At 53.3% G+C, this 11,222-nt stretch overlaps 1 protein-coding gene across 1 annotated transcript; it reads left to right on the top strand.

Annotated features, from left to right (window-relative positions):
* The first annotated feature begins 874 nt into the window (after positions 1-874).
* LOC135979388 (maestro heat-like repeat-containing protein family member 7) lies at positions 875-2,479 on the top strand. The gene is made up of 3 exons (XM_065579771.1): positions 875-1,088; positions 1,797-1,901; positions 2,255-2,479. The coding sequence occupies exons 1-3, from the start codon at positions 1,029-1,031 to the stop codon at positions 2,477-2,479; spliced, it is 390 nt and encodes a 129-aa protein (XP_065435843.1). The 5' UTR covers positions 875-1,028.
* Positions 2,480-11,222: the final 8,743 nt, after the last annotated feature.

Raw genomic sequence — 11,222 nt, forward strand, 5'->3', positions numbered from 1 at the left:
TGGGGTCTCCCAGGAGCTGATTGAAATTCTCCCTGAGGTGTCAGAGCCGAGCTCCATCATTTCCAGCTCCATGGACGTGGTTTGCAGCCTCAGGTATCAGGACCCTCCCGTCCAGCTGCCCTAACCCTGGTGCTGATCGGGCCCAGAGCTGGGAGTCACAGATCCTCCTCCGCCTAGGTTACCCCCAGCTGTGGCTGTTCCCATCCCCCAGCAGAGGAGGCGGGAACGTCCCCTCTTTCCTGGCTGGGGGGTGGATTTCACTCCAGGAACGTTACAGTGGCCGTGGGGAGGGGATCACTGTGGGGGAGGGGGTGATGTCCATGCCAGTGCCAGCACCACGCTGGTGTTGCAAAGTGTACGACAGGCTCCTCTCTTCTGCCAGCAAACTGAAGCCACCACTGTCCCTGGAGCTGGAATCTCGCCTCCTGAGCGCGCTCCTCCACCAGATCTACACCATGGGCACTGGGAACGACACCCCCCACTTCCAGGTAGGTCCTGATCCTACTTCTCTGTCCCCGGAGCAGGAGCAGGCTCTGGTCCCTGCTCCCTCGCTTTGATAGAGCTGCTGAGAATAGGGGAGGGGTGAGCAGAGCTGGGAACAGGCCCGCAAGAAACTGGCAGTGGGGGCCCCTTCCCTCCAGAGAGGATTGCATTACCCCTCCGTGGCTGATCCCAGCCTTCCCTCCTCTCCTCATTCTGTGCTCTGCTGCCTGGACTCTCCCGGGGATCCTACTTCCCACCCACTGCAGTTTGGCTGTTCCATAGTCTGCTGGGTACCAGGCGCTGTGCAGAGAACTGCTAAGAGCAAGGATTGAAGAGGCAGCAGGCATCCGGCCATGAACTTTTGCTTAGTCTCTCTGGAGTGATGTGAATGGGAGAGGCCAGGATGTGCCTTTTGAGTCTTGCCAGGGCTCCTAGAGAATCCTCCTAATTGTCCCCTGACTGGTGTGGCCCCATGTCCCTTGACTGGCGGGTGCTCCCTCCTCTTGCAGGCTCTCCACAAGAGCTTTTTGCAGAGCCTGGACAGCATGCTCAGGGGCCTGCTGAGCGAGACCCCCAGCTTGGAGAAGCTGCAGCACCTCTTGGAGGTGAGTAGAATGGGACGGTCTGGGGTGGAATTGCCCCTGAACCCTGTGGGAGGGCAGCAAACGAGATATTAGAAGAGCCACATTTCCATTGTGTCCTTCCAGCTTGGACCCAGCCGGCCACACTTTCCCAGAGCTGCCAGTGCAGGGGGAAGGAGCTGGGACTGTCAGCCAGCGCTCTGCCCGATTGCATTAAGCACTAACAGTGAGCAGCAGGCCTGGCTGGGGACTGAGAGACTGAAACCCCTGTGAGATGCAGGACATGGGCCTCTGAGAAAAGTCACTGGCTCCTCTCTAGGGAGACCCTGAGATACAGGAGGAGCCTCAGGGAATCAGCTCTTCTGTCCTAGGGACACTGCAGTTCCCGGAGGGATTGTCCTCACGGCCGTTCCATCCATCCTACCAAGGCCCTTGCAGCTGGGGGCTGGGGTCCAGGGCATGTGCCTTGATCCTGACGTGCTGTTCATGGATCAGGGGTTCAGGGCAAACGGACCAGCCCTAAGACTGACCATTGTCCCAGCCTGGAGAGACGATGAGCTTGTGCTCAGCAAGACGTGGGCAGTGTCATGGACCCCCTTTTCAAGCTCTGCGACCAGGGGTCAGCTGTTCCACCCTGAGCGCAAGGTGTAAGCCCCATGGGGACCGGGAGAGGCTCGTTTGTAGAGCATGTACGCCTGCCCACTGACCCTCCCCTGCCTCCTTCTCCCGCAGCACATCCATGTCTGGATCCCATCAAAAAGGGCCCTGGAGAGAGCTAGGGCCATACAGAGCAGCGCTGCCCTGCTCGAATTCGCCACCTCCCTGCCTGGATTTGACGTAAGTGACCTTTGACCCCAGCATCCTGCAGAGTCAGGGCTTGAGTCAAGTTCCTCATCCCATGGCTAATTGGTCCCCCTGGGTCCGCAAGGGACTGCGTTCCATAGGCCACGGGCTGGCAGATTTGTGCCTGGCCTCAGGGCCCTTGTTATTCTGGAGCAGCTAGGCAGTAAGTGCTCATAGAGGGCCTTTGCCCTGGTCCCTTTGCTCCAAGCTCCCATGGGGGCAGAGAGCTCTCGCTCCTCTCGCCCAGCGCCTCCTACAGAGGGGTGGGAGCAGAGCTCTGGCCCAGGGGCGCTGGAGAGCTGAAGGGAGAAGGTTGATGGATTCCCCTCTCCTCCTCCTTCCACCAGACCTCCTCCGACTTCTCCATGGCAGGCGACTTTGTGCTGCAGCTGGGTCTCCATGTATCCCACCCAGCCGAGGACATCAGCCGGCAAGCCAGGGGTGGGATATATTGGCTGCACAGGCTCCTGGTGCAGAAGAGGGGTAAGAACCCAGCTGGGCAATGGGACCCCATGGAAACAAGCCTCTCGGAGACTAGCTCCAGCTGGCCATTGGGACGCCTAGAGGACTAAGGCCTCTCTGTTTAGACCCACTGTAGAAGGGCAGAGGAACCCCAATAGTAACAAGGCCCCTCCTTTGAGACTCCCTCTGCTGGGCAATGGGACCCTACAGAAAGAAGCCCCCTCCTCTGAGACCAATCCCACCTTAGATGATGACTCTTTCTCTTCCACTCTCTCTGAATTAGGGAGATGAGTGTGAAAGTGCCAGGGAAATTGGCTGCTTTATTTCAGAGCCCGGCTCTGTCGCCAGCCCAGGGAAATAGCCCACCCACAGGGCAGCCAGCTCGTGAGGGGACAGGAACAGAGCTATTGAGAGACATGGAGGGAAAGAGCCCATCATGAGGGCAGGGGTAGGAGCAGAGACCACAGGGGAAGGACACAAAGCTTGTAGGATGTCACCAGTTGGGTAGTCAGGGCCAGATCCTGACTTCAGTGGGTGTGGGGGGTTCTCAGTATTAGACACCACCATTAACAGGCACCCACTCCCAGAGCACAATGACTCTAAGGGTCACATGATTACTGTGATGACTAAAACAAATCCCCCTTCTGGTACTAAACCGCCTGGTATGGACCCTGCGATTCCATTGGGCTGTGGATGCCACGAGGACCCTGGCCAGTGTGCACCCAGACGGAAACCGGCAGTGAAAGCGGAATGCCAAACCTCCCCAATGGGTGTGTCTTTCTCCCCCAGGGCTCAACATCACCGAGGGAAGAGAGCTGTGGTGCCGGGAAGGGCTCCAGGATACCGAGCGCCTGGGCTATAGAAACCTGGCCAGGGTGGGAGAGGTAAGGACTCTCTGCCGGTGCATTGCAGCAGCTCAGGTGTGGAGCTGTCTCCCCCTGCAGTGAGTGTGTCATGGACACAGGGCAAGAGCCTGCTACTTATTTGCAGCAGAGTATGTGAGGTTCCTGGGAATGTCAGTGGGGTGAGGCGTGGGAATGACCCAGATCTAAAAGACCCCTCACCTCTAGCGGGTGAGCTGCAGGAGATATCGCTGCTGGGAGCAGTAGAGTGTCTGGGTGAGCTGGTTTCAAAGTGCGGAGACCCATTTCCAGCATCTCATGGCACCTGGGTTGAATCCTGCTCCAGAAAGAGCTATTGGAGGCCTCAGTGCCTGCAGCCTCTTACTGAAGGGGGTTCTTTGGTCCATGGGACCCCAAAGGTTGGCTGCCCCAGGACTCTTCTCCACCTTGTGAGCCACCAGAGGGATTTGGAGCCTGGTTCTGAGCCATTGCAAGGGCTCTGATTCTGTTGGTTTTAGGTCTTTGGTGAGATATTCACGGAAGAGCAGAAAAAAAATTTTCTTCACGGGGCGCTGGAGGCCATACATCACCCCCTGCTCCATGTCAGCCAGGCTGGGCTGCTGCTCACCTACTCGATCATTGGGGAAGCCGGCAAGCTGCTAGATGACGAGGTAACCAAAGAGGGATCAACTGGGGAGGGAACCCCAGGGCCTTTCACCTCCAGGCCATTGACAGTCACTCCCATCCCATCCCCACGCGCTGACCTGGGAGCAAGGAGAGGATGAACCCAGGCAGGTGCCATTGGTAGGTGCCAGCTTGTCCCCTGAGCAGCTCAAAGCAGGGCAGACCCAGCTCTCCAGCAAGGCTATTTCCTAACAGGCATCACATCAACATGCCACGCTGCCATTGCTCATGCTAGGGGATGCCAACTCCCCTAGCCACCTCTGTGAGCCTTTCATCCCCTCCGGGCCTCAAGCCGGTTCCTAGTGCTCTGGGATCATGTTATCTCAGCCCCCACCTGCTCTGGGAGAGCTGGAGAAGTCAGTCAGCGGAGGCTGCTTAAGTGCCCCATTCCCCAGAGCTACTGTCCATGGCATCATGTTAAGGATGGGGGATCCCTTGTGGAAAGGTGTCCACTTCCTCTCACCCCCCGGCACTACTGCCCAAAGCCTCCCAGCCCCGCAGCTGGAGGGGGCGAAGGCGGCTGAGGGGATTCTGGGGAGCGGAGCTGAATCCTCAGCTGTGTTGGGAGGTAGAACAGCTCTCGGGGGGACTGAGAGGACTGGGGGCAGGAGTTCATTCCCCAATGGTGGGAGAGGGGATGGGAGTCACTGGAGAAGAGACGAGATTTTGTCTCGGGGGTTGGGTGGGGGAATCCGTCCCTCAGACATGGGGGGTAGGGAGGAAATTTTGCTGGCTCCCGGTGCCGTTAATCCCCTTTCTTCTCATGGGTGTCCGAGTCTCTGATTGATCCTTGTTCCCTGGCAACAGGGGGACATTAGAACAAACGTGATGTACAGGCTCTTTGCTATCAGGAGATCTGGCCTGGTGCCCCAAGGACTGGAGGGGCAGTGCTCCACGTGGCAGCCTTGAAGACCCACCCCCCGCTTCACATGACTAGAAGCCCCCAGCCCCTGCCACAGGTACTGCTCTGTCTCACTGTGCCTGGGGGGGAAGGGCTGGGGGAAGCGGCCATAGAGCCCACAGCACTGAGAGAAAGCCAGGCCGAGCACCTCGCTCTCACCACCCTGCCCCACCCCGACCCCTGGAGCTGGGGCCAGGCCAGATACTGGTTCGGAAGAATCAGGCTGTGGGGCTGGCCCAGAAATGAGAGCATCTGCAGAACCAGGGGTTATGCTCAATAGCCGTTGCAGTCTGGGAGGGGTGGCCTGAAATGGAGCCCCTCCCCTGTCGTCTCTGCTCACACATTCCCATGGCCCGTGTCACCCCTGATGCAGCAAATGTCTGGCCATCCCCCACCTCGGGCCCAATCCACTCACCTGGTATCTGAACCCTTCCCAGCCAGGAATGAAACTCGCCCCTAACAGTCTGGGGCAGGGAAGGATCCTCCCCATCTGGCAGGTGGGAACTGAGACGTAGAGGAAGGGCTGTGGGCCTGGTCACACAATCCTGGGTGGAGATCTGGGAAGTGGACTGGGTCCCAGCCTAGAGCCTTTCCCGCAGGGGCACTTTCACTTTCTGCCCTTTATTCTCCTCTCCAGCTAGGGGGTCTGTGAGTGTGAAATGAACAGGGAGGGTGATGGGGTCCTGGCATATAGCCTGGATGGGAGCTCCCCTTGGCTTGGACCCCAAGGTCAGAGACATCTTGGTCATCCTGCTGTCCTTCTTCTATTGCTAGGAAGGGAGTCCACCGATGAAGGGTCTTTCGGGCTCCAGTAAGCCATCCTCATTCCCTCCCGCATGTACCACCCTGCCCTGCCCTGCCCTCCGGTTTCCTCGCTGTTGCCTCTGGCTTGACTCTTGACTCAGGTCTCTGGCTATGACTTTGGTATGACCCTTCTTGGCTCCAGATTTTGGTTATGAACCCCGCCTCAGTATTTTCCTTGCCTTTCTCTAGCCTCGCTCCAGTCCCTCCACCCACCCGCTCCAGCATTGCCTCCTCCTCCTGATCTTCCCCAACCCGTCGGATTTTGACTACCTGGATTTGACCTTCGGCGTGTCTATGGACTTTGGCTTGAGAATGGACTTGGATGATCTTTGGTCTGACCACCCGGCTTCGACCTCTGGCCTGGACTTGGACACTGGCTCTGGTTCTGCTTCTGTTTTGTTGATAGACTCTGATCTCAGTTTTGATCCTGGTGTGTCTAGCATCACTCTTAGCCAAGTGCCATCCATGTGCAAAAGGGGACCCATCACACCAGGTGTGAACCATGGCCTCACTACATGAGCCTGGCCCGGTGCTGCCCCTACTGGAGTTGTGCAATGGAAATGACTGAAAATGTAGGGGTTCCTTTAAACAACCTCCACCAGCATTCTTGACTTGGACACCCGGCCATAGTATAATTGCCCTACCATCAATCAAACCCTAACCCCTCCCTTGATTCCTTAAGCCCAACCCCTTGACCCCTTAGTCCCTCCCACCTGTCACCAGAAATCCCGCCCCATGGGGGTATTACTTCCGGGGTCAAGGCGGCCGCATGACCAGATGCAAAGGGATGTCATGTGACACCTCTAAGAACTCCTCCCATCACCCTCTACCAATCAGAATGGGTTTCATCCCAAAAGGACCACCCCGAGAGGAGATTTGACCAATCAGGGTGCCTTCCAGGGTGGGGGGTGACCTGTCCAGAAGTGGGCCGTGTGACCCCTCTAAGAACTCCTCCCACCACCCTCTACCAGTCAGGTTGGGTTTCGTCTTGAAAGGACCATCCCAAGAGGAGATTTGACTAATCAGGGCGAGGTCCGGGACAGGCTGACCTGTCCAGAAGTGGGCCGTATGACCGCACTAAGAACTCCTCCCAAGGCCCTCTGCCAATCAGAGTGCAGCACCATTACCCCATCAGTCCCAGCGCTGGACAGAAGAGGCCATCTCTTACCAACGACACATGTTTTAGAAATTGTGGAAAGGCTGTTGAGAGGAAAGATGAACTCCTTCACCAACCCCGTGAAAACTTCGGACTTTGTTTTAGCCCCGACTGTCTTTGACCATACGCAGAGAAAGTGCTACATCAGCAACAGTTTGAGGAGGAGGAGGAGGGAGCGACCGAGGGGAGCCCTTTGGCCCGGCTATTGATGGATATGCCGGAACCCGAACCAAACTGCTTGTGAGACACCCTGATGAGCATGGTGGCCTCTCTTTGTCCACCCCCTTAGAGGTGAAATGCGATCACGGCTTGCGGGAGTCACAGGCGGACAAGGTGAACGGAAAAGACAGCGCTCAGGTAAATGAACGATTAAGAAGAGACGGTCGAGGTCTTGCGGCCAACATAGATCTTTTGGAACACCTCATTGCCCATGACGGAAGATAGTACGTTCAGTTCTGCCATGGCATTCAGAAACACACCCCATTGTTTAGGTACATGTCTGCTAGGAACAGAGCGCGTCTGGGTGATGGCCCTGCCTAAGTCGAGCATGTTAGAACCATTATCCACAGAACTTTTATACACAAAAGCCCCTTTATCGTTCCACGAAGAGATATTTTCGTCCTGGCCCAGTTTATTTAGCAATACTAACGCTTATTCACGTTATCCAACACCTCCTGAGCAACAGAGTCTGAGGTCTTTGGTGTTTCTGGAGGTTTGGCAGTTACACTCTGTTCCTGTTCTGGTAGAAACAGACTTATTTTCCCTTTATCCACATCGTTCTGCTTCACGTACATTAGGTACTTTTGAAGCCCGGCGCTGTAAAGTTTAGCCTTTTTGTATTCGGCTACATCACTTCTTTGAAGTACAGACTTCATTTCAGCATCCAGTAAGCGAGTTGCGGTCGTTCTAATATTTTCCTCTGCCAGAGGGGGAGCCCTTAATTGCTCCAACGGGTGGCTGGGCACCAGGTACATTTTTTCTGCATACTCCATTATCGATTAGTTAAAAGCCCCGTTATCAGAGGGATAGCATTGCAGGAGTTTTCAGTCCTTCGTTTTTTATTCACACCCCCTAGAGCGCATGCTCTGGGTTTGTGAATGTGTGTGGTTCTGCGCACGTTCAGAGCCCCTAGAGCGCATGCTCTGGGTTTGTGAATGTGTGTGGTTCTGGGCACGTTCAGAGCCCCTAGAGCGCATGCTCTGGGTTTGTGAATGTGTGTGGTTCTGCGCACGTTCAGAGCCCCTAGAGCGCATGCTCTGGGTTTGTGAATATGTGTGGTTCTGGGCACGTTCAGAGCCCCTAGAGCGCATGCTCTGGGTTTGTGAATGTGTGTGGTTCTGGGCACGTTCAGAGCCCCTAGAGCGCATGCTCTGGGTTTGTGAATGTGTGTGGTTCTGCGCACGTTCAGAGCCCCTAGAGCGCATGCTCTGGGTTTGTGAATGTGTGTGGTTCTGCGCACGTTCAGAGCCCCTAGAGCGCATGCTCTGGGTTTGTGAATGTGTGTGGTTCTGCGCACGTTCAGAGCCCCTAGAGCGCATGCTCTGGGTTTGTGAATGTGTGTGGTTCTGGGCACGTTCAGAGCCCCTAGAGCGCATGCTCTGGGTTTGTGAATGTGTGTGGTTCTGCGCACGTTCAGAGCCCCTAGAGCGCATGCTCTGGGTTTGTGAATGTGTGTGGTTCTGCGCACGTTCAGAGCCCCTAGAGCGCATGGTCTGGGTTTGTGAATGTGGGCGTTTTCACTCACAGTTTCCTCAGGGTTTGGTGTGGCGGCGGCCGCTAAGGAACTGGAGTTGTGGTTGTGTTGTTGCAATACCTCGGGGAGGATAAAAAAAAAAAACATTTTACAAAACTGAACTTTACCATCCTTCTCACCCACACCTATGTATTTACTTAAAATACAAAACCTCATAGAACAACCAAACCAATAAGCAAAATATATTTACGGGGCTTCATCCATCCATCAATCACTGATGCTGGTGAATTTTCCTTTTCAGCTCTCTCTTTCCTTTTTCTTTTGAGCTTGTTTTCCCTCTGGTCTAAGGATCTCTCATGTTTTGACCGTACTGCGGAGCAAACAACATTATTATAAAACACATGAAACCGTCTTGTAAACTTAAAAAATAAAATATTCATTAAGGTGTTTTTCTATTTAAAAAGTCACAGCTTTAAAACAAATAATCCATTTCAGGCTGTACAACAAACACAGGTTTTGAGTTTATTTCTACCACTTAAAAAACAAAACAAAACAAAACAAACAACAAAAAACCCATAATTTTTTTTTTAAAAATACATCTCATTTTGCAGAATAAAAAACCAAACTGCTTTTAAAATCCATTTTAAAACCTATTTTGCACAGTAAAAAACCTTGTTAGTTTGAAACAAACCAAGTACTTTTTAAAAACCTACACCTATGCCTTGCACAGACCCCTCTCTCACACAAAACAGCAGCTTTATAAAACACACCAAACCAAGTTTGCAGCCCTATACTTTTCAATACCCCCCCATGCATTTAAATGGCCCATGCTTGTTCTGTCCCTCAGCCACGTGTGCTTGGGCCTTTGGGTTAGTTACTATTATTCCCCCAATTGCCTCAAACCCATTAAAAACAACACATTATGCACAGTAAAAAAAACCTGTTAGTTTGAAACAAACCAAGTACTTTTAAAAACCCCACACCTATGCCTTGCACAGACCCCTCTCTCACACAAAGCAGCACATTTTAAAAAAAATACTTTTCAATAACGCCCCCACGCATTTAAAAGCCAATTTCAAAAAAGTTCCCTTTCACTATGGGATAAAGTGTTGCAAGCACATGCTTGTTCTGTTCCCCCCCATGTGTGTTTGGGCCTTCAGGTTAAAGAACAAGAACAAATTGTAGTTAGTATTGCCACCAAATCCCTATACAACTTGCGTAATACCTAAAGTTTTAAAAAAAAGTATTAAGCACAACTATAGTTAAAATGGTTTTTACCTTGGCCTGTTGGTGAACTGCAGCTTAAAGTTACTGGTTCCATGCTAAGCAGATCACACTGCAAAGAAGATAGACACCATTAGGGTTACCATATCTCATAAATAAAAAAAGAGGACCCTCCACGGGCCCTGGCCCCGCCCATTTCCCCACCCCTAGCCCTGCCCCAACTCCGCCCCTTCCCCATCCTAACCCCGCCCCTTCCTCCCTCCCACTCCCAGCCAGGGGGAAAGGGCTGCCCCAGCGCTACTGGCTTCAGGGTTTGCCGGGCAGCCCCCAGACCCTGCGCCCCCAGCCGGCGCTTCCCCAGCGCAGCTGGAGCCCGGGAGGGGAAGCGCCCAGCCGGGGGCGCAGGGTCTGGAGGCACGGGGGCTGCCCGAAGCCGGTAGCGCTCGGGCAGCCTGGCTCTTAAACAGAGCCGAAGAGTCGGGGAGGAGCAGAGCCGCCATTTTCCCGGACATGTTCGGCTTTTTGGCAATTCCCCCCGGACGGGGGTTTGACTGCCGAAAAGCCGGACATGTCCGGGAAAAAGAGGACGTATGGTAACCCTAGACACCATTATTTTCCAAAGACAGCATGGGCAAAGAGTGGCATTTCAGAGTTAAAGACAGCAAGCCTTACCTCTTTCTGCAGTCCAGCAGCCATTCAAGAACGTTTCTGTTGAAAAGGACAGTCTCCAACATACCTGAGCTTTTTATAGCATCTTAGCCCATTGTTTCAAACAGACTTCAACATAGTAGCTAGCCGGTTAATTTAATCACCACAGCTCTGAAAGAATAGATCCTTAAGGACTTTAGGCACCTCTCCCATAGCACACCCTTTTGTGATCTGGGGTGGGGGAACCAAGTTGTCTGCACAACAGGGCTATTTTTTTAAGTAAGTTAAAATAAATTTTTCAGTAGGGCCATCTTACAGTATCGAACAGTACCCATTTCCAAGTGGGGGGCCCTTTGCAGATATTAATGAATGTCTTGGGGCTTTTTTATTAAACATGTCTTAATGCTTAAAGTTTGGGGGGGGGGTTCCTAGAAAGAATGACCCATAGCAATCAACCAACTCCAGGGTCATATTTAAACCGTCCAATAGTGTCCCACCAACTCCTGGGGTCATATTTAAACTGTCCAATGGAGTTCTGCCAACTCCAGGGGTTATATTTAAACTTTCCAGTCGCATCTGCGAATTCCTGAGGTTTTATTTCATTTCATATTAATCAGAACTCACCATCCACACCCACCCACCCCCCTTACTATGGGTGCACCCCCATCAAATTTAACCCTATGGCAACAAGGGTAAGTGATCGCAGTCACCCTGGCTATTCAGTGAGGGGGGGAGGTGTAGTTAAACCCATTCAGTTCAACTCTACTGTACTCAAACACATGTCTGAACAAGCCCTGTTTGTTTTATTGTAAGCACATTTTTTGAGGATTTTTTCCCCCTCCCACAACATACATTTCAGCTTTTTGCTGTAAATGGGTCACTTTTACACAAAAAACCCCAC

The sequence above is a fragment of the Chrysemys picta genome, unplaced genomic scaffold (assembly GCF_011386835.1).
Source record: "Chrysemys picta bellii isolate R12L10 unplaced genomic scaffold, ASM1138683v2 scaf802, whole genome shotgun sequence".
In the NCBI taxonomy this organism is placed as follows: Eukaryota; Metazoa; Chordata; order Testudines; family Emydidae; genus Chrysemys; species Chrysemys picta.

What these genes read in the sequence shown, in the direction of transcription:
- LOC135979388 (XM_065579771.1), top strand. Translation starts at nt 1,029, where the DNA reads ATGCTCAGGGGCCTGCTGAGCGAGACCCCCAGCTTGGAGAAGCTGCAG. An exon ending in AGCTGCAGCACCTCTTGGAG is followed by an intron (nt 1,089 to 1,796) that starts GTGAGTAGAATG and finishes CTTCTCCCGCAG; the next exon opens with CACATCCATGTCTGGATCCC. An exon ending in CCTCCCTGCCTGGATTTGAC is followed by an intron (nt 1,902 to 2,254) that starts GTAAGTGACCTT and finishes TCCTTCCACCAG; the next exon opens with ACCTCCTCCGACTTCTCCAT.